The sequence below is a fragment of the Rana temporaria genome, chromosome 4 (assembly GCF_905171775.1).
Source record: "Rana temporaria chromosome 4, aRanTem1.1, whole genome shotgun sequence".
Classification (NCBI taxonomy): domain Eukaryota; kingdom Metazoa; phylum Chordata; class Amphibia; order Anura; family Ranidae; genus Rana; species Rana temporaria.
The window spans coordinates 66,451,805-66,478,313 of NC_053492.1; the positions used below are offsets into that span (position 1 = coordinate 66,451,805).

At 38.4% G+C, this 26,509-nt stretch overlaps 1 protein-coding gene across 2 annotated transcripts in view; it reads right to left on the reverse strand.

Annotated features, from left to right (window-relative positions):
- Positions 1–26,509, reverse strand: part of KLHL29 (kelch like family member 29) — a 1,298,229-nt gene that overhangs the window by 246,321 nt on the left and 1,025,399 nt on the right. For both annotated transcript variants that reach the window (XM_040348525.1, XM_040348526.1), the window contains exon 8: positions 14,161–14,299. In XM_040348525.1, the coding sequence (XP_040204459.1) occupies positions 14,161–14,299 (139 nt within the window). The remainder of the gene's footprint in view (positions 1–14,160; positions 14,300–26,509) is intronic.

Here is a 26,509-nt window from a genome sequence, read left to right on the forward strand (position 1 = left end):
TGTATGTATATTTTCTGTGCATTTATCTGTTTGCATGGAGTCCAGCTTTAAACCATCCAACGCATGAATCCTAACATTGACCGTTACATTCAGATGTCTAATAAAATAACTTCCTTGTTTTTCCACTCTGCAGTTCATTGAAAAATTCATACCCAGCAAGCAAAGCTTGTGTCTTCAGATAACATCTGTCAACTCAATAATCTTTATTTTTTAAAGAGTGCATCCAGGAAACATTATAATCATTCTCCTTGTATTTGATTTTGTTGTAACCTGAAACGACTGCGTGCTTTTATTCCAGCAATGATAAATGCATTATTCGGCCTCTGCAAGATGGGTCTAGCTTTTAAGAGGGCAGAGTTCGTCAGAACCGCTGTGAAGTCAGCAAGCAACTACGGGAAAGTATACTTCATGGGAAACACTCTGCCTGCCCAGGGAAAGACAATATCTAAGCATTAAATTGGTTCTAGTTAATTAGAGCAGCTAATTACCAGAATTTGAGAAGTGCTTTTCTGTAAGTAGGTACTACTGAATCAGCTGCTATATTCTTATTATGGTAGTGGATTCCTGTACAAAACACTTCAAATCTGCATTAAACTTCATCCGGTAAGATTCATCTGCATAAGTAAACAGCTGAAATCTAGATAATACAATTATTTCTTAAGTATAGTAGCTTTTAGAGGTTACTTTTTTTTCTTTAGCTGATGGAAGAGTCCCCAGAACACTAATAGCTCAGAAGAAAAAAACATCTTTCCACACTGTTAGGACACATTGGAGAATCTTAGAAGCTCTGGATTGATTGATTCACTTTCAATTTAGAATTTGTGATAACTAATGGTTTTTCAAGAGTATTAAAAGGGTTAGTCTCCAAGGTGATTTATAGGTCATATTCCTATGGATCAAGAATCTATCCACAAAATGTTTTACTTCATACCATGAAATGCCACTAACTGATCATAAAATGGCAAGTTGCAATCTAGCAAACCGTGTTAGAGCCTGTGTCATCAGGCTTTGGGCTTGTGTCAATCGTATTAGTTTGACAAAAGTTTGAAATGCTTCCAAGATCAATCAAAATCCATTAACAATTTCATTTGATCTCTTTTTTAGTTGAATTTGACCACTGCTTCAAGTGGTTTTTCCATTCCCATAGACATAGCCCATAGCCAAAAGCCCAAAGACACACATACTTATAAAAAATGGTTTTCTTTCCGTTTATGATATCATTATCCCCTAGAAAACCGTTACGCTGCTTCGTCATTAGTAAAGCAAAATTGGGTGAGGTGTTAATGTCATTATATTCATGTTAAATGATTGGCTTTTTGGCTTATTGACTGAAACAAACAGATAAATCAGATAATTTTTTGTTTTACCATTCCTGTTATGCGTTTATCCATTCTGTTCTATATGCCTGTACAGGTTTGGAGGGCAAAGACACTTTTGTAAGTCTACCTATTTTCAGACACCTTTTCCATATTATTGCTCCAGTATATCCATGTTTTAGTGTTGGCACTAATTTATCCTGGCGTAAAAGTGTTACATTTTAGCACCATCACTTCAGGGCTTTGATAAAGAAATGAGGGGTTATGTTAGTGTAGGGGGTTAGTAGTAATGGGTCGTGTTAGGATCAGGGATCATGGGTTCATAAGATAAGGGTTTTTCAGTGTTAAGAGATAGATTGTGTAGGCATTTAGGTTAGGGGGTTCATTTTCAAGATTAGGTTAGAGTGAAGGTTGATTGTTAATGTGGTTTAATTTTATAGGTTAAATGTGATATTTCATGTGCAGTTCAGGATTAAGTGTTAAAGTCAGGGTAGGGATAGGTAAAAGATCAGGGTAAATGTGTTACCTAATTTAATTTAACTTAACTTAATCAGTGCCAGGGTGCTGATGCCAAAAACCAAAGCACAGCAATCCCTGCTGGTGCTCATACTTTGGAAAAACATTGAGCAAGTGACACCCAGTGAACTCTTTTACTGCTCTAAGCTTTGCTAAGTATTTCTCCTTTGCTCAAAAACTTACACACTAACAATTTCCATTGCAAGTTTAATCTCAGCTATCAGATATACTATGGTAAAATCAACGTAAAGACAGATTTCGGGTAATTATCCTGGCTGAACAGAGAATATTTCATGATGTTTAATGGAATGCATAAGTGAATAAACTGGGCTTAAAGACCTTTGCCCAAAGTTTACTAAATTGTATTTAGTCCACAATATGGCTGCCCTGATTAGTACCTAAGCCACGTAATGCTATTGCAGCCTAAAATAAGCAGAAGATAACACCACCAAAATGGTAGCACCTGTTGTAATCTTCTAAACAATCTCTGTGGAGCTCTTTGGATCCTAGGCCCTACCCAATGTTATTCAACTGTCAAATGGCAAAGACTCTACATCCCCATGAACCTCCATTGTGATAGGCAATGTGTGTAGTTTAGCATTGGGAGGGGCAGGGCTTAATGTCAAGTCAATAATGTGGTCTTAGCCATTACCCTATTATAGTAAAGGGTCAGGTTAGGGTCAATGATTTGACAAGTTCATAAGATAATGATTTACAGGGTCTATCTGTTAAAACTAAAATTAGTTTTAACAGATAGGTTGTAAGTGCATTTAGGTTAAGGGTTAATTTTCAAGATGGGTAATGGGTGGAGTTTAGCATTGGGAGGGGCTTCATTTCAAGTCGATAGTGTGGTCTTAGCCAAGGTACCACAAAGGGACACAGGGGTTGATCTACCCCAGACACTTTGCAGACCAGGACAGGTGTACTTTATGTGACAGACAAAATAATTGTTTTTTTTTGTGAAAAAATGTGGCTTATGAGCTCTGTTTCTATCATTACTATTTAAAAAAACAGTGAGCGTTTCTCTCTCTTCAGCATGGTTTTGTAATACTGTTATTTTCTTAAGTAAATGGTGCATATGTGAAGGGTAGAACAAGAATTAACTGACTGACTGAACTGATAAATCCCATTCCGCTACTGTTGTAGTGTCACAACATTCCGCGGCATCAAGCCATCTATAAAATTTAATTATTTTATTTGCATTCTCTTTCAACCAGGTTTGTTCTAGCCCACAGCCGATGTGCCCAGTGTGGAAAGTGTCTTTGTTATCTCAAATTACATTTATAAACAATTTAAGCCCAATGAGGCATAGTTGCATTGCATTCTAAATCCCTCACACTGAGCCCAGAGCAATATCTTCTAAGAGAGAACAGGCAGAAACTTTTTAATGGAAACAGTAAGAGGACTGAGGGATTCTACGTCTCTTCATTCCAGTTACAATTTGCTTTTTCGTAAATTAAATATACTGTTACTCTTAGTCCTTAATACATGTGTCTGCGTTCTGTCTGGCTTTTAAAAGAACTTCATTTTTTCTTTCGATTTTTTGTATTTCTTTTAGGTCAAATTTATTGTGTCATTGCTAGAGCAGTCATGGATTTTTAGAAAGCATAAAGATCATGTCTTAAAGGACATATCATACATAATCATAAGGTGGGTTTTACATTTCTCTTGTTTTTGGCCTCTGTATGTTTAAAAAAGTTGGCTTGTGTAAGTTTGCTCAAAATGGCTGCTAGCAACATATACAAGAAGAGACATCAGTGATGTAAGCTCTTCATAACTGTTCCACATTCCAGTACCTATATATAACGTGGCTAATCAAGCACAACTAGAGATAAGGAAATGAACAAAAACTGTAATCACTGGCCAACTAATTTGTTTTTGAATTTTACTTTTAAGGACAATTTTAAGAATTCCGGCTTGAAGAATTCATCCAAAGGCAAAACTAGTAGAGCCAAGCTGTGGAAAGATGACAACCTCCTATTCTACTGTGTGCCAAGTGTGTCAACCCTTTAAACCGCTTCAGCTACTTCATCACATCTTCTGTCATGTTTTATTGATCCACAATATACCAAATCTTTAGAAATAAGTAGATAGGCAGTACCAAGGAGACTACAGCAAATATTATGGGGTTGATTTTTTAAAGGCAATTCACTCCTGTTCACTTTGCAAGGAAATTTTCACTAGCCCTAATTTGGTAAAAATTTACTTTGCAAGTAACCAATCATGTGCAAGGAGAAAAAGGTTTATTTGATGGCACATGATTGGAAAATAAAATTCAGCACGGTTTCACTTCATTCACTAAGCTAAAGGAAAATCCCCTTGCAAAGTGAAGAGCCTAGTTGCCTTTGGTATATCAACCCCTATAGCGCTGGCTAATTCTTCTTCTTAAAACGAATGTGCTATACATTGACAGAAAACCATCAAGAAAAAAACTGCCAGGAGCAAAGGCTGTCTTACTGCTGCTTCTCTTCCCTGTAGCATACCTATCACTTTGGTTCAGCTGCTCCCTCTTTTTCTGACAGATACTGACAGTTAACATGTACCAATGCAAATAGAACATTAGTACATGGTAATTGTCTTCAAATATTACTATCTATCAATTCCATATCACCAAATTGATGCAATGGGGGGGAGACACTGACACTGGCAATGGCTATGGGAACAGTCAACATACAGAAATTGTTATGATCATGTTTTACAGTAACTTTAGAGCACATATTAAATGTAGATGTGTACATGCTACATCCTATGTAAAGAAAATTGCTTCCCTTTGGTTTTTCCATAATTTAACTATATTTTCAAGGCTATTTTATGGGCAAAAGTTGCTGGACATTTAATCATCACATCTATATGAGATTGTTGGACATTCCTTTTCAAAATATCACTCAAATAAATATCTTGGATATTTGTGGGTTTTCTATAAATAACTGTCAGTTCATAGTAGCTGGAAAATGGAAACAAAGCAAAGCTATGAGTCACGTTTGGGTATTTTTCCTCAACTAAAAGGTTTCTCAAGGATACTCCTAGTCTTAAGGGTTTTTACAAAAATATAATCATAAATCACTTCTTTATTTGTCTGATAACAGTAATCTGAAAACCGTGATTGATTACTATGGCTTACCACACCGAATGCTTGTTTGAATGAGCCTTTTATGGCAGTGCATGATTAAAAAAAGGTACAAAGTACGGTATTCAAAATCACAGTGCAGTTAGCCAAGTACTAAATACGATGGGCAGTATTCACAGCATCCAATCAGAGTTATTGAGAACTCTAAAGGTACTCTAAAAGAGACCTGGAGTTTTGCTTCTTGCACTGTTTACAGGAAAGCCTTTTTGCCATACTTAGTTAATATAGAAATCTAAAGACATAAGTGTAGTACAAGATGACAGGTTCTCTCTAAAAGAGTTAACAGAACCTAAAGGATTTTGAGAATTTTTAAACTTTTAGATCTCTCCCAAGAAAGTTTTCCTTTTATTCATACCCGACATGATAAATCTTAAAGAATGGATAGGGAAACAAGAACAAAAAATAAATAAATTAAAAACTGTACGGAGATGGTAGAAAAGTGGATGTGGGATAAAAAGAGCTTGTAAAGTAAACTTTGTCAGAAACCTCCATCAAACACTTCATTATAAATCAAAAGACCTCTCTATCTCTTTCTCTTTGAGCATGAGGAATAAAACACAAATTCAAAATTTCATTCAGTTTTTTTTCTTCTTTCAGGATAAAGCTTTGCAAGGCAGACAGATGTGACAGCTTACTGAATATGCTAAAATTTACTTTCATATGTAACTGAACTTAGTTTTCATCTAAAAAGCCTTATACTGTAAGCTGTATCAGCTACAACAAACAATAAAAGTATACTGTGCAAATAAAAATGAGATGTATTCAATGTATCTATCTATCTATCTATCTATTTCATATCTGTCTGTCTATGAACGTTGCTAGACCCAAGCACCTAAACACGTTCTCTCCTGCTTGGTACTCTTGGTCTGTCAACATCCAGCTGATGCAAAAGCAGCCATAGAAAAAATTATCTTTCATCAGACATTGCCTACATGGATCTGGTGCTATCATGCATGGGACATGACACTAATCCAACAATGTAAGGTGGCACCTCTACAATATCCACCAATGAAAGGTGGAAAAACACCACTGACCACCAATGTAAGGGAGCACTTTACCACTAACAAACAATGTCAGGAGGCACTCCTCCTGTAAGAAATGTAAGGGGGCACTGTGCCACAGTTCACCATTGTAAGGAGATACTTCTACCTTGACCACAAATGGAATTGGGTACTTTTACACAGAACACCAATGAAAAAGGACACTTTACCAATCACAAATATTAGGAGGTTCTCATTGACCACTAATCTAAGGGGCATTTCTATACTGACTACAAATGTAGTGAGACACTTTTTCACTGACCAAATATCGAGGGAAGCTTTCCCATGGACCAATGCTGTAAAGGGGCTCTTATCCATTGACCATCAATTTAATGGACCACTTCTCCACAGACCTCCAGAGTAATGTGGTAACTCTCCACTGGCTACAAATGTATGCATCCACTCTAAACAGGACTACCAATGCAAGGGACTTTTTTCCACGGGTCACTTTGCACAGTGCATAGCTCAGACATAATTCCAACTGCATCACTTTGCTCTGCGTTACAAACTGCTAAGTAAACTGCTCTTTTGCCTCAACAGTTGCTGCTAAGCGGTCTCTAACTATATAAAGTTTTCCTATGCAAAAAGCATGCAGAATGAAACAGTTTGTTCTTGAAAGAATGATAATTTGTCCTGATTATGTGCGTCTGTAAGACTCTCGCTTATGGCACAGTAAAACAAAAAATACATTTGTGGGAACAAGGACTGTGGCAAACATGTGCACTGTATACAGCAAGTAGGCTCTTTAGTCATTTCCACAATTCACTTTGTGTGCCCAAAGGTGCTACAGGTCTTTCACAATTCTAGCAACATTCCTGTATCTTTCCTGTAACATTCCCTTCTCATCTATATACATAGGTTTCCAGATGGCCAACTTAGCCATTTTCAATGATTGATGGAACTGGCACATGACAAGGCTTGAGAGCAAAAACAAATCAAACAGTTAATAATTCCTGCCCTAATCACTACAGCTGCATCAACTGCACCAGCAAATGCCAGAACATTGTTTTCCTCATAGCTTACAATAGCCAAACTGTCATGTTTGTGCCCCATACATCTAAGAGCAGTGCCTGAAAGCACATCTGACCACCTATGAAATACTATTCTCAGCCTTTGGGTACTGTGGTCACCCTAAGGCTGGCTATACGCGTGTTGATTTTCAGTCAATTATAACCACCTTTGATCTACTTAGAATCACAATTAAGCAACTAAGCAATTTACCATCTTTAAGTTTGCTTGACCAACAAAAGATTGTGAAATTGACAGCTTCAATACAGATTATTAAATGATAGAATTGAAAATGCAGAGAAGCTTTAACAATTTCATCAAAAGCAATCTGATATTTTTTTACCAGTTTTTTTTTTACCAGGTTTCTATCAGGCCAATTTCTCATTTCCATGCAGTCAATCGAAACCACCATTTTATGTCTTTGTTTGCTTTGGAATTTCTGCATTAAATTGCCATGTGTATGACCAGCCTAAAGCACTATATAGCTACTGTAAGCCAGCTGCCCGGATAGCTGCATCAATAAATACTACTCATTTTGCATAACTGGGAAGAAAGGAAACTAAAAACTTTGATGGATTTTTCTTGCTAAGTGATAAAATAAATTGAATTTCAAAAGCCTAAACACATAAGAGTAGAATACTTTCCTTAAAACAGACTAGAGGGTTTCAACTATATTATCAGAGAAGCAAGTAGCCTCTCTACTTGTGTTAAGTGATAATGGCCATCAGACACTGCGGTAAATGCCTATATGGTATCTAATGAAAATGAACCAGAAATAACACAAAACACTGCACTAAGCTCTGAATTCCTATTACAGCAGACCTATCACATACATATACAATTCTATAAAAACACAAAAAGGCTCTCACGAAATCTAAAGAAAACACTGTTGCCTGTAGCAAACAATTATTCTTTCTTTTGATTTCCTATAATACACTGTGATGATCCTGGCTCACTGACAGCAAAGAAGGTTCTTCCTTAAGACACCAGATCAAGGCTCAGAGAGTAATGATTTGTTCAATTACTCGCTGTATTAATACACAAAATAAGGAACATCTAAAAAACTAGACTTGGATTCTAGAAGTGTAAAACTGTGTGTTTTTTTCCCCAAAGAGGATAATGCTACAGTTTCCAGGGTTCAAGCCGATTTTGTTTTCCTATTTCTTCCATTGTATGGATGTGCCAAAGTCTAGCCCAACAGCATGACCTAAATCCATTTTGAACCACCATAATATATTTTGAGTGCAACACTGTATTACAACTATATAACTGCTTCTACAATTTCCTTTGAAACATTTTTAAGTAGTTATCTTCTAGAACCACCATTCCCAACCAGGATTTTGTGGAACCCTATGATTCCTCCAGAGGCCACAAGGCCTGCATAATTCATGGGCCAGTGTCACTTAGTAAAGCCAGATGCATGACATTATTGATCTTGTTAGCTCTCTGAAAGGGTGGCATTCCAACCACCATGCATTTTTCTCACTGGCCCCCAATAATATTGGTTCAGCAGGTATTCCCAGAGACCAGAAAATTAATATGGGTTCCTTTTGGGTAAAATGGTTTAAGAAGGCTGTTCTAGTAGTGTAAACAACAAGTTTACTGGTATACAAAAGTTGTACTATTCTCCTAGGAATACACTTTTGTCAAATATGTTCCACCATGCACCAGAGGCCCCTGCCTGGCTCCTAACAGTCACATGCCAATTAGTGTGATAGCTCTTGCCTTGGTATATTTTATTCTTGGACAAAGGTGTAATGTTTTACAGCTGACATTCCTAATAAAACAGACAACAGAGAAAACTAGACATCTCAATTAAGCTTTTACCTGTAGTGTATTATTAATGAGAGTTGTATCTCCATTGCATGAAGACCTGGGCCTTTTCTACCTGAAGGCATGGGAGAAGCTGTGTGTAGAAGTGGCAAAAAATCTCAATCTGTTTGCACCTTAGGTGTCTTCTACTGCTATGTTCCCTATGAAAATAACACAGAATCAGCCTGTACGAAGTCTCATCAGGGACATAGTGGCAAGTGATGAGAAGGCCTTAGTATTACCGCATTAACACTGAGATGCTAGGGTGCAGTACAAGTGCTGTTTCAAAGCACACTTAAAGCTGAGCTCCAAGCAAAAAGTTACATACCCCATTGAAATACAAATACAATAGCTGGCAAAGGATTTCTATTTATATCCACCCAGTCCACAGATTTACAAACCCCAGCCAGACAACAAAGTAAGGTACCTACCCCCACTTTTTCTACTCTATTTAGGCAATGAAGCTTAGTAACCTCCATTCCCCAGTCTGTGAATGGACTTGAAAGAACATCAGCAGGTTGATTAATTCATCTCTCCTTATATCAACTTGTTACTTTTACTGCATATGTACATGTAGCAGAGCTCTATTAGCTCCAAGTACTGGCCTCCCTCTCCCCAGTAGAAGTGCTACTGTACAAAGGACTACAAAAGGCTGTTCTCGTGACAGGTCCAGGTGCTTATATTAGCTGCCCTTCTAATACATGTAATCATTTTTTATGTGATTATTTTTATTTATTGTCTGCCTGGAGTTCAACTTTAAAAAGTCTCAGGCCTCGTACACACGACCGAGGAACTCGTCATAAATAAAACATCGTTTTCCTCGACGAGTTCCTTGTCAGGCTTGTGGAGAAACTTGACAAGCTTTAGTTGCGTACACACTGTCAAGACCAAATCGCCTCGTTCTCAAACGCGGTGATGTACAACACATACGACGGCAGGGGAAGTTCGATTCCACTGGCGCCACCCTTGGGGCTGCTTTTGCTAATCTCATGTTACTGCGTGTTAAGTAAAAGTTTAGTAAGAGATGATTTTCACTTTTCAGTCCGTTACAGCGTGACAAATGTGTTATCTCCATTACAAACGCTACTTTTACCGAAGGTGCTCTCCCGTCTCATACTTTATTCTGAGCATGCGCAGATTTCTAAGCATACACACGAATGTGTTTCTCGTCGCAAACCAGCCCGACGAGGAACACAATGGGGAAATTGAGACTCCCGTCGAGGAAAAAGAGAACTTGTTCTCTTTTTTTCTCGTTGAGTTCCTCGACAGTTTTCTCAATGAAAAACATACACACGACCGTTTTCCTCGGCAAAAAAGCTCTGCCACCAAGTTTCTTGATGGATTCTGTCGAGGAAAACGGTTGTGTGTACGAGGCCTCAGGCTTTCTGATAGAAGATCTAATTCGGCACCCCTGGGCCAAAGGCGTGCGTCATTGCTAAACAATCAACACAGCAAACAAGTCATCATGGTACATTACAGGATAAAACAAAAGCTCTTGGCAGCAACAAAGAAAACAAAAACGAGTAACAAGATAGGACCAGTCCCATCAACGCCCTGAAAGAAAAATGTCACTGCCACAGTGTTAGTTTTGACAGTATTTGTAATAAAATGAAGTAATTCTCATAGCAAGCAAAAAAAAAAAAGTAAATTGACGTCTCCAACAGCTAGCACACTCCTGCTCTGGGACTCTGCTCGGGGCTCAGGCTGCAAAGCAAAGAATGCATGAAGATTAATTTAATGGACCTTAGTAGAAATAGGTGCTACCCAAAGAACAGTTTACTGATTGGGTTTGCTGCTCTGTGGCGTTCGTTCCAAAACCTTATTTATTTAAGTTACTACTTTGCAAGAAAGTATGAGGGATGCCATTGCTGACCTCTTTTTTGAGTGTGAAAATAGAAAACTAGGCAAACCAGACACAACCAGGAAACTTTAATTTTCAAAAAAGCCCAGCAATTGAAGTCCCCATACTTTTTTTATGAAAAAAATCACCTTAGCAAAAAATGCTATCTAACACGCTGTGTTTTGTATAAAACCGCTAATAATACATATGACAGATATATGTAAAAGTTTCAAAACTGAAGATAAGTGAAGCAAGTATCAGAGGGGACAATGGGCCTGATTTACTAAAGCAAATAAACCACAGAAGGGAAAGATGGTTATGATACACTTGCATCATGCCCACACATGCGCCAGCTGGTATCCTCGCACATATGGGTTCATTTAATAAAGGAAAACAGACTGTGCACTTTTCAAGTACCATTGGTTCAGAGCTTAGTAAATGAGGATAAACTCTTCTAATTTCCATCATCCAATCATGTGCAAACAAAAATGCTATTTTCTAATTTTCCTTGAGTGTGATTGGGTATTCTTTGCAAAGTGAAGCATTGCATTATTTACTAAACTGCACTTGCACAGTCTATTTGCCTATAGTAAATCACCTCCATAGCGTTCATACCCCCGAACATAGTTTGCAAATCATACACTTATGTCCAAGGCCTACTCAACAGTCCTAGGTCGCGATATACGTTCTAGATTTAAATAATGCTTCTTTTGTGCCTTGCCAACAAGAAGGTACTCTATGCAATATGCACCTCAACCATTTTCTAACAAAATAAATAAAATAATAATAAAAAAAAAAATGTGAGTGGCTCACTAAGAAAATAAAACATGCACGTGCCAAGCTTGACAGGGTGTCAAAAAAAATATGTAGGCTATGCTGTCATAAGAGAAAGCCAGTGTACAAATGGATATTTAGCACTGAAATCTCTATTTAAAGCACCAGCATATGTATTCTAGTGTTTGAACTACACATGCGCACCATGATTTTCTTAGGTGCACTACATGCCTCTTTATGTAGGGTGCATTGAGTGCCGTACGCACTCGAGAATGATTTTATCCTAAGTGGCATGTACATTGAAAAAATGTAACGCAGATTAGATAGATCCAAAAATATTAGGCAAAAATCGAATTTTTATTTTAGGCACACTGGCTCAGTTGTACATTTGTATGCTGGAGCATATATTTCATACCAAAGCGCACCTGTTAGTAAATTCAACATATAAACAATGTAGCCTGTGCAGGGGTGTCTGCATGCATGGCAGGTGTATAATAAATTTTGTAAGCATGCAATTTGTTTGTTCGCTCATGATCAATGCATCACTATAGGGACATATCCTTTAGTAAATCAGGCTCAATATCTTCCATGCTCAACACAGAATTCTTGTTGAATATTCAATATGAGCAAAGATGATCCGCACTCCATTTGTTGCTCTTAAAAAATCTTAATTTTATTGAAAAGCCATAGTGCACAAACAAGATAAAAACAGTTAACATGTTTCAGCCTATAAAGCCTTAGTCTTAACTGGTGGTTATGACTAAGGCCTCATAGGCTGAAACGTGTCAACTGTTTTTATTTGCATTTGTGCACTATGGCTTTTCAATAAAATAACGATTTTTTAAGAGCAACAACCGGAGTGCGGATCATCTTTCCTACATTACTCTATCTATATGTTGTATGGGTAGTAGCACTGACTTTTTTGGTTGTACTTTAATTATTCAATATGCCAGTCAGCCTGTCTTAGCATAAAAAGACAGAAAAGGCAAATGGCCCAGTCAAACTTTTCAATACAAATGCACTGTTCGTTAATGTGCATTGCATTATGGCAGCCTGTTCATTTGAATGGCCTGCCAACAAACCAGAACAGACCAGAAAATAAACATGCACTTTTTTGCAATGCAAGGTACGATGAGTTGAAGTGCCCTGAAATGTGGGTTGCCTTAGCGCATTGGGCTACCATTGAAAACGAATGGTACTGAGACCAAAACTGCAATGCATATGTGTGATTGGACATCAAATCACAAATGATACCATTGTATGAAAAATCCACAGTCCTGCTAAAATACAGGAACTTTTAAATGTAAAACTGTGTGTTGTTTTTTTTTAACTATATTTTTTAATCATACTTTAATATTTTCCCTGATAAAAAAGTTTCGGAAAATGTGGGGTAAAAAAGGGAAAATATCATACACCCTAGTATTCATGGATTTAAGAGAATAGAAGCTAAATATAGCGACGTAGTGAAGAAATCTCACTGCAAAAACTGATCTTACTGTCAAACTGTTCCATTTAGGCAGATATTACATTTAATTAAGGGAACGTGCAATTGATTTCTGATGCAAACTGTATTTCAGCTAAAAACAATTAGGAGGATATGTCATGACTGTGCTAAGCTTAGCTCTAAATTACTGACAGCTGAATTATCTTATAAACTGGCTACGAAGGCAATTAGCCGAGGACCTATGAAATACCACAGTGGATAGAAACATATGTTACCATGGGCTTTTTAATATCTCTGATAGTTAATGCTGATATTGCGCTATATTTATTGGTTTGATACTGACAGAGACACATCTCTCTCATGAATGTTGTCATTTCAGGCTTGCGTTTCATTCTCAGTGTATCTGCAGCCCTGTATACAGTGGAGGCAACCATTCTTTGAGGAAAATAAAAAATCAAGAGGATGTAGCCTAGTCACTAATGCTGCAACCAAGGCTAAATTTTATTTGCAAGTAAGTGGCCTGGGCTTTTATTTAAGCCAAATTATTATTAGCTGGGTATGTGCCTGGCATTTCCCGGGCTGACAAATTATGCATATAGATGGCCTAGCCATAACAGGCCCCATGTATGAAATGTCTGACTAAGGACAGTTTCGAATTATCTTCTTTTAACCAATTAGATCTTTTTCTTGTCTCTAGTGCATAATTTATTATGTAGGGGAGACACTGATTGGTTCATAGGAGACAAAATACACTTTATAATTTATATGATAAATTGGAGGCCATTTTGTTATTTTTTTATATTTTTTTCACACTCAGAAAACATGCTACTAATATAATTTGCAGAGTGGACCATATTCGCAAAGCTATAGTCAATTCCCTATCCAGATCTTAAGCATGTCCTTGAAGGCACTATCACTAGCTCATAAGCTAAAAACTGATTAATAAATGGCTGCCTCCATCCTATAAAGTCAGCAGGCACACTTCAATAAAACTACACCAAAAGGCCTGTGTATGGGTAGTAGAGAGGCTAAACCAGGACACCAGAAAACAATACAAACATAGTAGTCCCATATGCATTACACGTCTCTGAGTGTTCGATTTGAGAGTACATTCAAGAAAACAGGAAAGAATGGCTACTGGCTCTGTGACAAGGAGATTCAGTCTTCACAGACCTGCAAGAAATGGGAAGAAAAGAAAAATAAAATAAAACGAAATAATAAAAAGCCACACATATGCGCCCTACAAAAGAACAGACCAGATCACAGCTGGAAGGGAGGCAAACCTTTTAATCAGGTCCTTGAAATACAAGCTGCAGGAAGCTAGAATATTTTGATGGACTTCAAACTCTTTGCCTTCAACAATAATTTTCAGGTCTGTAAAGTCTTTCGCTCTACGCTGCTGGTTCAGCTCCTTCAACATTTCTGCAGAACAGAAAAGACAGACATTGCCAGGGTTCCAATTAAGAATTAGTTGTTCTCCTTTTTTGTTTTCTCTCTTTTTTTGTTTTATTGAACTGATGATGAAATGAGAGCATTTGAGGGCATCAGCAACACTGGCACAAAGTAAAAAAAGTACTGTAATGAATGGCATCAGACATTTGTGCATTCTTTTATCTTTTATCCCAAGGTTCTCCATAAAAAATAGTACCATTCTGTGTGATACAGTGCATTTGCCAGAAAAGGGGCAATCAAAGGGAACAGCTAAAACAGTGATCAGTGATATGCTAAAGCAATTCAGAATCCAGTGTAATTGTGGTAAAGTCAGAGAGTGTGTTTAACCCACTTCAGTGAGATTTCAGAGAGAACCTCACATGTGGGCTGGGTCTGCTTCCTGAAGAGCATGCTGTGCAGTGTCCTCTAAATGTTTGCTGTATTATCAAGTAGGTTTGAATTTGATTGGTGTCTGTGGGAACATTTGAGTTTAAGTTTAAACTTGTCCATCTGCATTTTTTTTCTTACACTTGGCCAGTGACAATCAATATCTCTTGTCTGTCTAGGGAAGGAACCCTGTTGTTATGGCCAGGAAATTCCATCAAAATACATGGGACCAAAATCACATCAAGTTGCACCAATGAGGAACATACAGCACAAACAAAAATGGATGTGTAAAAACCACATATATGTGAAAAAAACTAGAGGAAAAGATAGGATTCCTCTTGTTGTGAAATGTCGTATGATTTGTGATCGCACAAAAAAAAGATGGTTCACATACCATGTAAGAGATAGCCCATTGGGTGTGTTTGGGTATACTTCTCCTGTATTACAAGCAAGTATGCAAAAAGGTTAAGGGGTTCCCAGACCACCAAAATACCCAGAAACAGGAATAGGATGCACTGGTGTACTACAGCTATATCTGGATATACATCTGAGACTTGTGGATTTTAAATTCGATTTTTATTGATGATTGTGCTCCATCAGGGGGAGATTTCTCCTAACCTCCAGTAAGGACAGAATGTTTTTGAAAATCTCACCAAAGTGAACACACATTTTTAGCAGAGTGGGAAAGGCTTAGAACATTTTAATTGTTGTCTGTGCCTTCCTACACCAGTGACACCCGCACATTCCATTTTTTGTATGGGCATCAGAAGGACTAAACTTGGTCTGAGCATCTAGGCTCCAATAACCTCTTGACATGTTGGGAGTTACAAGAATTTCAAAGAAAACTTATGACTTTAATTTAATTTACAACTGTTTTCTTTGTCTCGAATCTTACACAGATTAAAGGGATTGTAAAGTCAGAATGTTTTTTTATCTTAATGCATTTTATGCTTGCTTGGGTGCCCCCATAGCAAGCTGCTCACTGTGGGGGCACTAAACAAGAGGAAGGGTCCAGGATCATAGAAGAGGGACCTGAGAAGAAGAGGATCTGGGCTGCTCTGTGCAAATCTACTGCAACAGAGAAGGTAAGTATAACATGTGTTATTTTTAAAGAAAAAAAAAAATAAGGCTTTACAATTACTTTAACATAGGAAAAAAAACTGTATTCCGTGTTCCCTGCATGCACCATTTCATTCTTGCAATTGATTGGAAATAAATTTCTTTATCCTTGTATTAAAGCTTTAAAGTACTTTGTCTGAGTTTAGTCCTCTACACCAGTTCTGCTAATGCCCCCAATGCACCATATATATATAAATCTAATTGGAATAATGCACACCATACTGTAAAATAAAAAGATGTATCAGATCACTGAGGTGTTCTATGGATACACAAAAGCACAGATCTGCAGACCAAGTGCCTTTATACAAATCACGGAACTCCTCTGCGACCTAGCAGGTCTTTATTATGTCACAGTATGAAGGGGATACATTAAACCTTATATTACACAAGTTACAGTTTAGAGCTTGTACGGGGTTGACCCTTGTGTGAGTTTACTGTCTCAGTTGCATTGTGGAACACCTTCAAAATAAGTCATGTGATGTAATATACTGTATATTTAAATGTGATCTTGCTCCAAACATACTTTATAATGTCTGATCTCAACACTTATAATTCACAGGGATGACATAACTGCTCCCCAAATACAGACAATGCCTTTACTAATCCCATTGATCTTCTTCTATGTCACTTGTGTAATATATATATTATTACCATCATTTGTTTTTACCATTTAGAGTAAGAGTGGTTAGGTTTTGAGGTTACAACCCGAAGGCAACATGCACAAATATAATGTCACAATAAAAAACAAAACAAAAGGGAATAAAATTAATTTGGCAAGTAAACGCAACACCATTGTAATAAAAAGGGTATAACAATACATACCAGCAGGATATAAACACATTGTACCATTGTATAAATACGCTATTGTTAATAACAACAGAAGGTAAGAGAAAAGAATTGTGGCAATGTTCGAAACTACTTGCAAACTGTACTAACCGCGTTTCAGACTCACCAGGTAAACATTACATTATGAAACACAGTATGAATAGTTTTGTGAGTCGAAAGGATTTAAGACCTGTGGGAACAATGCATCTTGGCTTCTGTGCATTTGCAAGAAAGTTAATATTCAGCGTACATCAATGCAGGCAATTATATTTAATAGAAACAATTATTCATAAACAAATCAATTACAGTTTGTGTAATTAATTTCTGGGAACAAACAACCCACACAACTAAATGAGATAAACAGGAGACAGTAATCACCAAAGTATAGACCCTGCTTTCTAACGGTTTAAAGGGGAATTCTAGCTTTCGCCATGTTGTTTGAGAACAGTACAAAAGCAACAGAATTGCCTCCTTTCAAATATATATTTTGAAGCTCTCAAAATGCAATAATTTACGCAACTGATACCTATTAGTTATTATTATTTACAGATTAGGAAACCAAACAGCATGGTGCCATCAAACCCTCAAGTTTCTCAATCCTAGAAGCAAGAGGTATTGCACATTTTCCAGAAACAGGTCTGTGAGAGCTTGCAGAGTAATAAGAAAAAAATGTTTTGTTAATGTTTTGTTAATATTTTTGTTGATATGGAAGGGAAACTTGAACCTGACAAACATTTTTAATTTTGGTGAATATTGGCTCTCTGCACACTCAGTAGATGTGATATATTCCATGACATGCCTACAGTCAGGGTTACAGTACAGTCATGCCTACAGTCAACCTCAATGTTGTAGAAATCAGGCATATTTATCTTTTAAATATTAAGAGGTTATAAGAAGGAGAAGGATTTGATCATTTTATATTATTCTTTCCAGATAATAAATACCAAAGTACCACCTTGAACAAAGACCTACCTGTCAGACGGCATCCCATCTTCATGACTGTGTACGGTCCATCAGCGGGATACCTGTTCAAAAGTGCTATTTGCCTAGCAAGCAGTTAAGGTTACCAGAAAAGCTACACTTTGATCTTTTAGATACTTCCTCAGACTTGGTCTGCTCATTCTTTTTTCACTTTCTTCTATTATTTAAATGTCAATACTCCAATTTGTCATAGAAACCATCAAATGCACATCATAGTCAATTTATTTTAACCTTCTCGTTTTCACAGGGAAATGCTCAGCAATGGTCACGAGCTAATGATCTTCAGCAGATCTCGGTTGTACAATTTGCGAAGTCTATCAGCTACAAGAAAAGTTTGAACAAATTTAATTTAAAGGGAAAGTGGGGAGTAAAAGAAGATTTTACTAGTGGAATTGCAGTTCTTTTTTTTAAGGGTACACATAGATGATCAGAACACATTGGGCACGTTATCCACCATTTCAAGTGACACCAGAATGGCAAGAAAATCAAAGTCTGGAAAAAAATTGCTGTACTGTACTTAATGTACACCTGGCTATATCGGAATCTAAGGATGAGCGAAAATGGGAGTGAGCAATAACAAGAACATTTTGGCAAAACGCACTGAGTCAATGAGGCACGCAAAATTAGGACGTCTCATACTGATGCCAAAAGCAATCTCCATTTGCCTATCGAAGCCTGACGACACTTGCCCTAATGCTGAACCTAACCTAAACCAAGTCATGAAATTGCCATATTAACAGTGAGATGGTGACCATTGACCACATAAAATGATCAGCAAAGCAATGTTGTCAACATTTCTGCGCTGACATGTGGCCCACATGGCTTTGTTAATTTATTAACAAATTGTTAATTGTTTACAAAGCTGTGTCACTAACACTGAATTGTTTATTAACAAAGCTATGCCATGCACTAATGTATCATTTTGAGCATCTACCAAGTTGGCCCTTACTAAAGAGATTGCCATTGACCTCATCCTGAAAATGCTAGATGCCTGGCTGCCTTTGGTTTGGTACGTTTAGGCCTCATGCGCACTTAGCTCCTCTGAAAGCCTTCTGGCAGGAGAAAAGCTACTTAAAAAATGCTGCAAAAGCTGTGTAATAAGCCTGTGTGTTTGTGTGTATCAGCATTAATGAAATGTGTTGGGCAGAATATTAATTTATCTAGCGTCTAGCTTTTAGGTGTGTTCATGCATGTTCTGCATTTCTTGTGCCGAAACGCTTCTCTCCCGAATGCATGGTAAGGTGTTTTTATTTCCTTCCTGTAAATGTTCTTCTTTAAATATGCCTTTAAATCCCTAGGTGTGCATGGCCACATAGGCTAACATAGAGGCGCATTTACAGTTTTTTATGTCCTATGTGCAGGAGTCCTAAGGCACTGACCTGAGACAAGCGTTTCAGTAAAGTCAAACTCCTAATCCATATACTTGTTTAAAGTATTGCATAGACAGTAGTAAAGCCATTGGATTAGAAAGGCAACCAAGTGCTTTGAGACAATGTTAGCAATAGCAGCCTCTATATTTTCTTACTATAGGTTTCCTTTACACTCCAGAAACACTCGTGTAAGAAATTTTATTAATGCAAGATAATGGTTACATTGTATCTGATGTTTACCAAATAAATCAAATCAATGTTTTTTTTAATTTTTTCATTATATCAATTTCTTCATCACGAGGGAGTGAAATATGAGAAAAATAGCCAGGAAACCATCAATATAAACTAATGCTGCTACACATTTTTACTAAATACTACTATAGCAGAATTTCTTCTGTAGCTCCCAATATATTGAAACCTTAAAATAGAACAATGTACTCCACCAAATCACCAGATCCATCCACCCATGGCTAGATCTATGGAAAACTTAAAATGCCCTGTGGACACTAGATTTTCACCCATTCCAGGCACTTAGCTGGATAAAAAGACTGACATCTAATGTCTATACGTACCATAGGAATAGACTTAAAAGATAAGTATGTTTTTTTTTTGGCAGATTTATACTTACCTTAGCGGTCCAATGCTGCTTCTGTCTCCCGTCGGCTCTAACAGTGAAAACCGACTGACCTAACATCGCAGATCTCTCGGTTCTCACAGCTTCATGAGCAGAGAGCTGACGACTGTCAGTCACCCCTCTCTGCTCTGCCTCTACCTTGCTCACTGGAGAGCTGGGCTGTGGAGGGGTGGGAGTTGTCAGTTCAGGCTCTCATCGGCTCGATGAGAAGCTCAGCCGGGTGGCGGTCCAGACATGTGGGCAGATCCTGACTCCAGTGTCATGATCTTGCCCAAGCCTGGACCGGCTTTGTGATGTCAGCAGACAGCAGACTTCAGCCCGCTGTCAGCCCGCTGCCTGCTGAAAACGGGTCACAGAAGTGCAAAACGAACTGCACTCCTGTGATCCACAGGAGAAGTACAGCCAAACAAGCTTTAACTGTACTTCTCCTTTAGCCATAGGTTTGCTGCTTTTGAACATCACACCCAAAGACTATTGCACAACAATAAACAGTCACTAGGGTATACAGGATAAATAAGCAGGCTTTGAAAATGTGTAGAATTAAGCCCCGAAGACTTAGATTAATAAAATTGACCAATTCTCCAGAGAGGTATAATTGGGAGGAAGCATGGACTGTGCTCTTTGCTTTTTCTAGACATTGCTTCTATTGCACATTGTCATTTGATTCCCCTGTATTGTAAAGAAAGCCAGTTTGTTGCCCACGTATTGCCATTGCTACTGCTATGACACCCATGTATTATATTATCACGGTTGCTGTTTGTTGTTTATATAATGGTGTTCTTGCCTGTTCCCTTTCTGCATAATGTCACAACAGCCTTTTCTATTATCCACATATTGCCACAACTGCCTGTTTGTTGTCCACATATTGTCATTACTGCCAGTGTATTCCCCACATTTCTTGACCACCTACTCTTAGGATTGCTGGTGTTTTCCCCATGTATGGCCACAAGTATGAGTGTGGTTTAATGCCGACTGTGCAAATACAGAACCAAGTCAGGCCTGTTTTTCTTGAGGACTATTTTACTATGGTTTATCAAATCCGGGTCTATCATTATCACCCAAGCACCTACAAAGTTTAATATTTGGGTGGAACCCCCCCCCCCCCACAATTTTAGCAGTGGTTTAATCCCCAACCACAGATTTCCAGGCTTGTGAGTTACAAAGTTTCCAGGTATATAAATTGGGATAAACTCCAAATGGTTGCATTAACATTGTTGTTACTACTCCAAACTACTACACACACATAGTACTAATACACACACACACTTTTACTGCTGGCTCAGGATAAGTGGTACGGTAGACATATTTGTAGATAGATTTTCAGCATCTGCAGGAATGTATATGAAAGGAAGAAAGTATGGAAGGAAGAAAGTAAATCAGAGGCATATTTAACATAGGTAGCCATGGAGAGATAGATAGATAGATAGATAGATAGATAGATAGATAGATAGATAGATAGATAGATAGATAGACATTATATTCCACTGAGAGGTAGAAGGGAGTATATATTACTATTTCCAGACACCACTGGGTTAATTACAAGAAATAAATGAATGCTTTTTAGTTTGTGTTGTAGTATGAAAAAAGAAGCACCAGCAATCTCCCAGAGCCTTATTACAAAGCCTGGGCAAGAAAATGTCACCCTGCAAGCTTATATATATTTAATGGAAGCACGGCGGCAGTGCCTGAAAGGCTAATTATTTGGAGCTAAAATGGGTCAGTGTACTCGGGGGAGCAAGAAAATGATTAGGAGCACTTGTGAAATAACATCAGCTATTGTCATGCAGGCCACTACTTTGTCTTATGGGGTGTGTACATTTTCCTCATTTATATTCAGGGAAAGAAATATCATCTCAAATCCTGTGTGAAATCGGAGGACGCTTTGGCTCAGCGAAAGCCATGAGTCACATTTCACTAAGGGAGCACGCAAGAGAGTCCCTAGGCAAACAATGAAAAGGCAACCAAGCTCCGCAGCGTTTCCCAACTCTCAGTTTCCAAATTATTCTGCTTTGTATGGGAAAAAGAATGCTGTGCTGATATTCAGATTCTGCATCCTGCACTGTATCCAACGCAGCCAACCAATTAAGAAGCAGTCATGGGGGAATGAGGCAAGGTGATGACTCTCTTCTTCCCTCAAGGGTCATTGCCAGGACTAAAGCTCTTACCCTAATTCAAGACAGAAATGAACTTACGAGGGCATGGCTACATTTTTTTTACTTAGCAAGTAATTGTTTATATTCAAGGTCTATGTAAAGCCAATACATTTTTGTTTTAAATAGCATGTGGAAGGGTTGGAACCACTTTTACTTTTGTCTTTATTCCTGCTGGGGTTTCCACCTTCACCTGTACTGTTGACTAGTGGCTCTGGTACAGAAAGTGATACAAAATACATACCGTATATTCAAGTTGCCAATGGGGAAACAACTGTCTAAGTAAGGCAATTCCTTTACTTTTGAGAGATCTTCTCTTTTTTTCCAGCTGTGATTCTGGTACTGAAAGTGAAGAGAAATCTCCCTCGATGGGACACAGGCAAAAAATAAAACTTTATAGGTGTTCTAATGATTCCCTACTCTATCCAAAACTAAAGAAAATGTTTTGACTTTCAAGGAGATTTCCTAAAAGTGGAGCACTGTGCCCAATCAGTTTCTAACATCAGCTTGTTCAATTAAGCTTTGACAATGAGCCCACATTTACATTGGGCTGATTTGGAATGCGATTTGAAACGTAAAATTGTATGCCAAATTGGTGCCTATTTGCTGGCAATGTCACCGTTCGAATAGGTGCAGCCCTGAATTTACGGCACCGCACCGATTCCCAAAAGCTGTTCCTGTACTACTTTTGGTGACTTCAGGGGCGATTTGAATAGACAGCTGTGCAGGAACCCACACAGACGTCTGTCAAATAGCCCCCGAAGTTGGACTGCATTGCAAATCGTGTGAGTTCAGCTGTACTTGCACAATTCCTAACCCGCAGCAGTGTGACTCTGGGCCGAAACCCGGAAGCTGATTGGTTTCTATGCACAGCTACACCAGTTTTGCACTCTCCAGTTTTAGGTAAATCAACCCCTTGAAGTCTGCTATGTACAATACTGACTTGAAGTACCTCAAAATACTCAAAAACAACTTAAAAATCCCATTCATTAATAATTATTAAACCAATATCCTATATTTGGAAATCCATGGCACAGTTATCATAAGAAAGAAGCTGAGAAGGTGCCTACCTTCATCATTTAAAAAAATATTTTGTGGATTTTCGCAAAAACGCCACGGTTCAGGTATATAAATGAGAATATTTTAGAGAAAATGACATAGCTAAGCAACCCCCCCCCCCCCCCCCCCCCAACAACCTCACATCATGTGTTCAATACCGCCAGGTTGAATAACATGCCAGCTTCCTATATCTCTCTGGGACTCAACCTCTGGCCCTCAAGATCAACCTATATACCTGCTACTCAGTTTCCTGGATTGATAATTTGACACTATTTAGAATGCACTATATACGATTGCCTCTTGGGGGATCAGGAAGGATTTTTTTCCTCTGCTGAAGCAAATTGGATAATGCCTTGCAGGTTTTTTTTTTGCTTTCCTCTGGATCAACTGTCGGTATAACATTGTATTTTTTTTAGGGCTGTAACTGATCAAAATGTTTGTGTTCGATTAACCGATTTTTTTTAAAATCGATTAATCGACTAATTTCAATTAATTATAACGCACATACAGATTCAACTACTTTTAGCTGATCTCCTTGCAGGCTGATTCCCAGTGCAGCTACCAACCACTGGAAAAATGGATAGCAGAATACAAAAAACACACAAAGGCAGCGCTCGATGGGAATAGCATTAAAACTTTTATTAGTCTTCAAGTAGGTAACAAAATAAATATTGTACTGGAGATAAAATCGATGTAGCTACATAAACTGTAAAAATGGTGCGAGTAATACCAAACGGTAGCAAAAGCAGTCATAAAAACATGTAGCTAAGTATGATACTGGTATGAAAATGTGTACAACGATGCCACTGCTGAATCCAGATGAGGAGAGGTTAACATCAGTCCGTCGGCATGTAGATGTCCCGTGAAGGGAACTATCACAACTCCCAGTGGATGGTTGTAGAATCCCAGGTTGATAGAGGGAAGTGTAACAGCCCGTGCGTGGGACAGATAGTAAGGACCTGCCGACATGCAGCAAAGGAGCCCTTCAGATGGACACGTCAAGCCCCGCCGGTGTCCGAGACGTCACCGGATCTCCGACGGAACTCCCTGAAGGCCCGGAAGCCGGCGGAGAGGTGAGTACCAATCAAAATAATTTTGTTCGATCAAAAAATTTTTGATCGATCAAAAAAATGTTGATCGATCAAAAAAATGTTGATCGATCAAAAAAATTAAAGATTAATCGATGAATTAATAGTTAATTTACACAGCCCTAATTTTGTTTCCACTTTTATTGGCTGAACTGGTCTTTTTTCAACCAGACTAACTTTGTAACTATGTAAAAGTAGGATTTTGCAGATAACGTCCTTGGCACTTGAGCATGAGACAGGAGAGCTGCAGAGCCATATCATATATCACTTGCCCACTGTGCTGTCCAGGCTGTAAAGAACTACAGAATTGGTCTACCTTATATGAATTAACACACTAAATAAATACAGTTACATAAATCTAATAGAGGCGAGACTTACCAGTAAAAAAATAAGTTCGGTAGCATTGCACAGGGAGCTTCTGGAGTTTATTAGTAATAAGTTGGTACTAATAAAAACAGGGGTGTTGGAAAGAGTCTGCAGTTATGACTGCCGGAAGGGCACCTCCAGGCTATGAAACAGCTTATAACTGCAGTCAGTCAATATGGAGAATGGCGCATAGGGAGCAGGACTTTGCAAAGAATAAACGACTTGTGTCAAAGGTTGAGGCAAAAGCCCCAATGGAGCCGGCAAACGTAGCAGAAGCCGAAGAGCCCCAGAGTTATTGACTTTCCTCCAAGTATATAATGATCTATAAGAAGCTGTAACTCCCAGAATACCCCAATGAGCTGTCACATTTCCCCAAGCCTTCATCTATTTTGGATGGTATAACAAGCACTTATAGACTTCTCTCTCTACATTAATCTTAAATGAACTGCTTTGCAGAAATGAAAGAGGAATACGTTCTCTTGCCAGGTAAAAACGGACTGGAGCATCTAAAATAATTATTACAGACATCTAATTCTAGGTGTAAATTTCCAGTGTTATAGGCCTCATTGACAGGCTTTAGAATCTGAGGACCAGCGAGAGGTTCCTAAAACATCTTCGCTACCCAGAATAACAATTTATGAGCAGGAATTCATATTAAGAACACCCTCAGGCAACAACTGAAAACATCCTTTTGCTTAGGAATGTTTTCCTTTAGAAGCCCATGAATCATTATTCAGGTCTGCTGCTAAAATTTCCTAAACTTTGTCTTTATAATGCATTGCGGATGCCAGCTGAGAATTTAAATTTGTCTTGCAGTGGGAATGTAAACTGATGGATGAGAGGTACTAGGAAGAGGTTTTAAATACAACCTAACTCAGTGATGGTCAACCTACTAAATAAGGGGCCTCAAATCTGTCCCTTGACATTACATAATGGCCCCTCATAATATTCAATTAACCGGTTAAGGACCGGCCCCTGTACATTTACATCGGCAGAATGGCACGGCTGGGCAAAGTAATGTATATTTACGTCACTTTGAAATTCCCGCGCGTGCCCCTGCCACGAGCTCTGTGACCGTGCCCGCCAACTCGATGTCGGCCGGTGTCCCGCGTTTAGGTCACAGAGCTGCAGAAGGGAGGGGCAAGTGTAAAGCATCTCCCCATTCTGCCTAGTGACACTGTCACTAATCGCCTGTTCCCTCTCATTGGGAGCAGAGATCAGTGACGTGTCACTCATAGCCACACCCCCTAACACACTTAACCCCTTTAGCGCCACCTAACGGTTAACCCCTTTACTGTCAATCTGATTTTTACAGTAATCAGTGCATATTTATAGCACTGATCGTTGTAAAAATGACAATGGTCCCAAAAATAGACTTGGGACATGCTTCAGAAGACAGTTATAGACTGAAGACTTGTTATATGAGACTGCTAGAATTCACTGCTTTTAAAACCTGTATACAAATCAGTGCTCCCACATGTGTGCTCTCTACAGCACACTTAAAAACGAAGATAAGAGAAAAAAAAAACATAAAAAAAGCATAACAGAGATGGACAGCACAAAAAAGTAAGATAGTATGAAAGAAACTACTTAAAACAGAGCTAAACTCACTCAAACAAACGTTAACAAACATTCGATAAAAAGTTATATTATATTTACATTTTTTATATTTCCAGGATCCTGAATTCATTATACAGTAGGTGCCGCCGATTTTGTGTCAATCTCGCCTCTGCTAGCAGCGAGATTGACCATCTGCGATACCCATCGTGGGAGCCAGCGCAGAGCTAGGTCGTTCCTCCCGCTCGCCGCCCCCAATGGATTCCTATGGATGTGCGGCATCTCGTAGGGGCAGCGAGAAGCACTGCCTCCAGCAGCGATATCCAGCGCAATCCCATCGCGCTGGATATACAAAATCGAAGGCAGCTACTGTATGTGGTCTCCGACAGTACACAGAACATGGAAAAGCAATTCTTTTAGTAAATATAAACTGCTAAATACCTTTTCTCATCAGCAATATTTAGCATTCTTGTGATTTCTCTCAGTTCCTGGTAAAGCTTGTAGGAGGAGTTTTCATACTGCACTAAGCTGTCCTATGAGACTGCAGGGCTCCTGACCCTCTGTCTAGACATGTCTGGACAGAGCTGATTGGCCCTGTGCTGATCACATGCACTCTCTCAAGAAAAAAAAACTCTCTAGCAATACACTTCAAACTGAGCATGTGC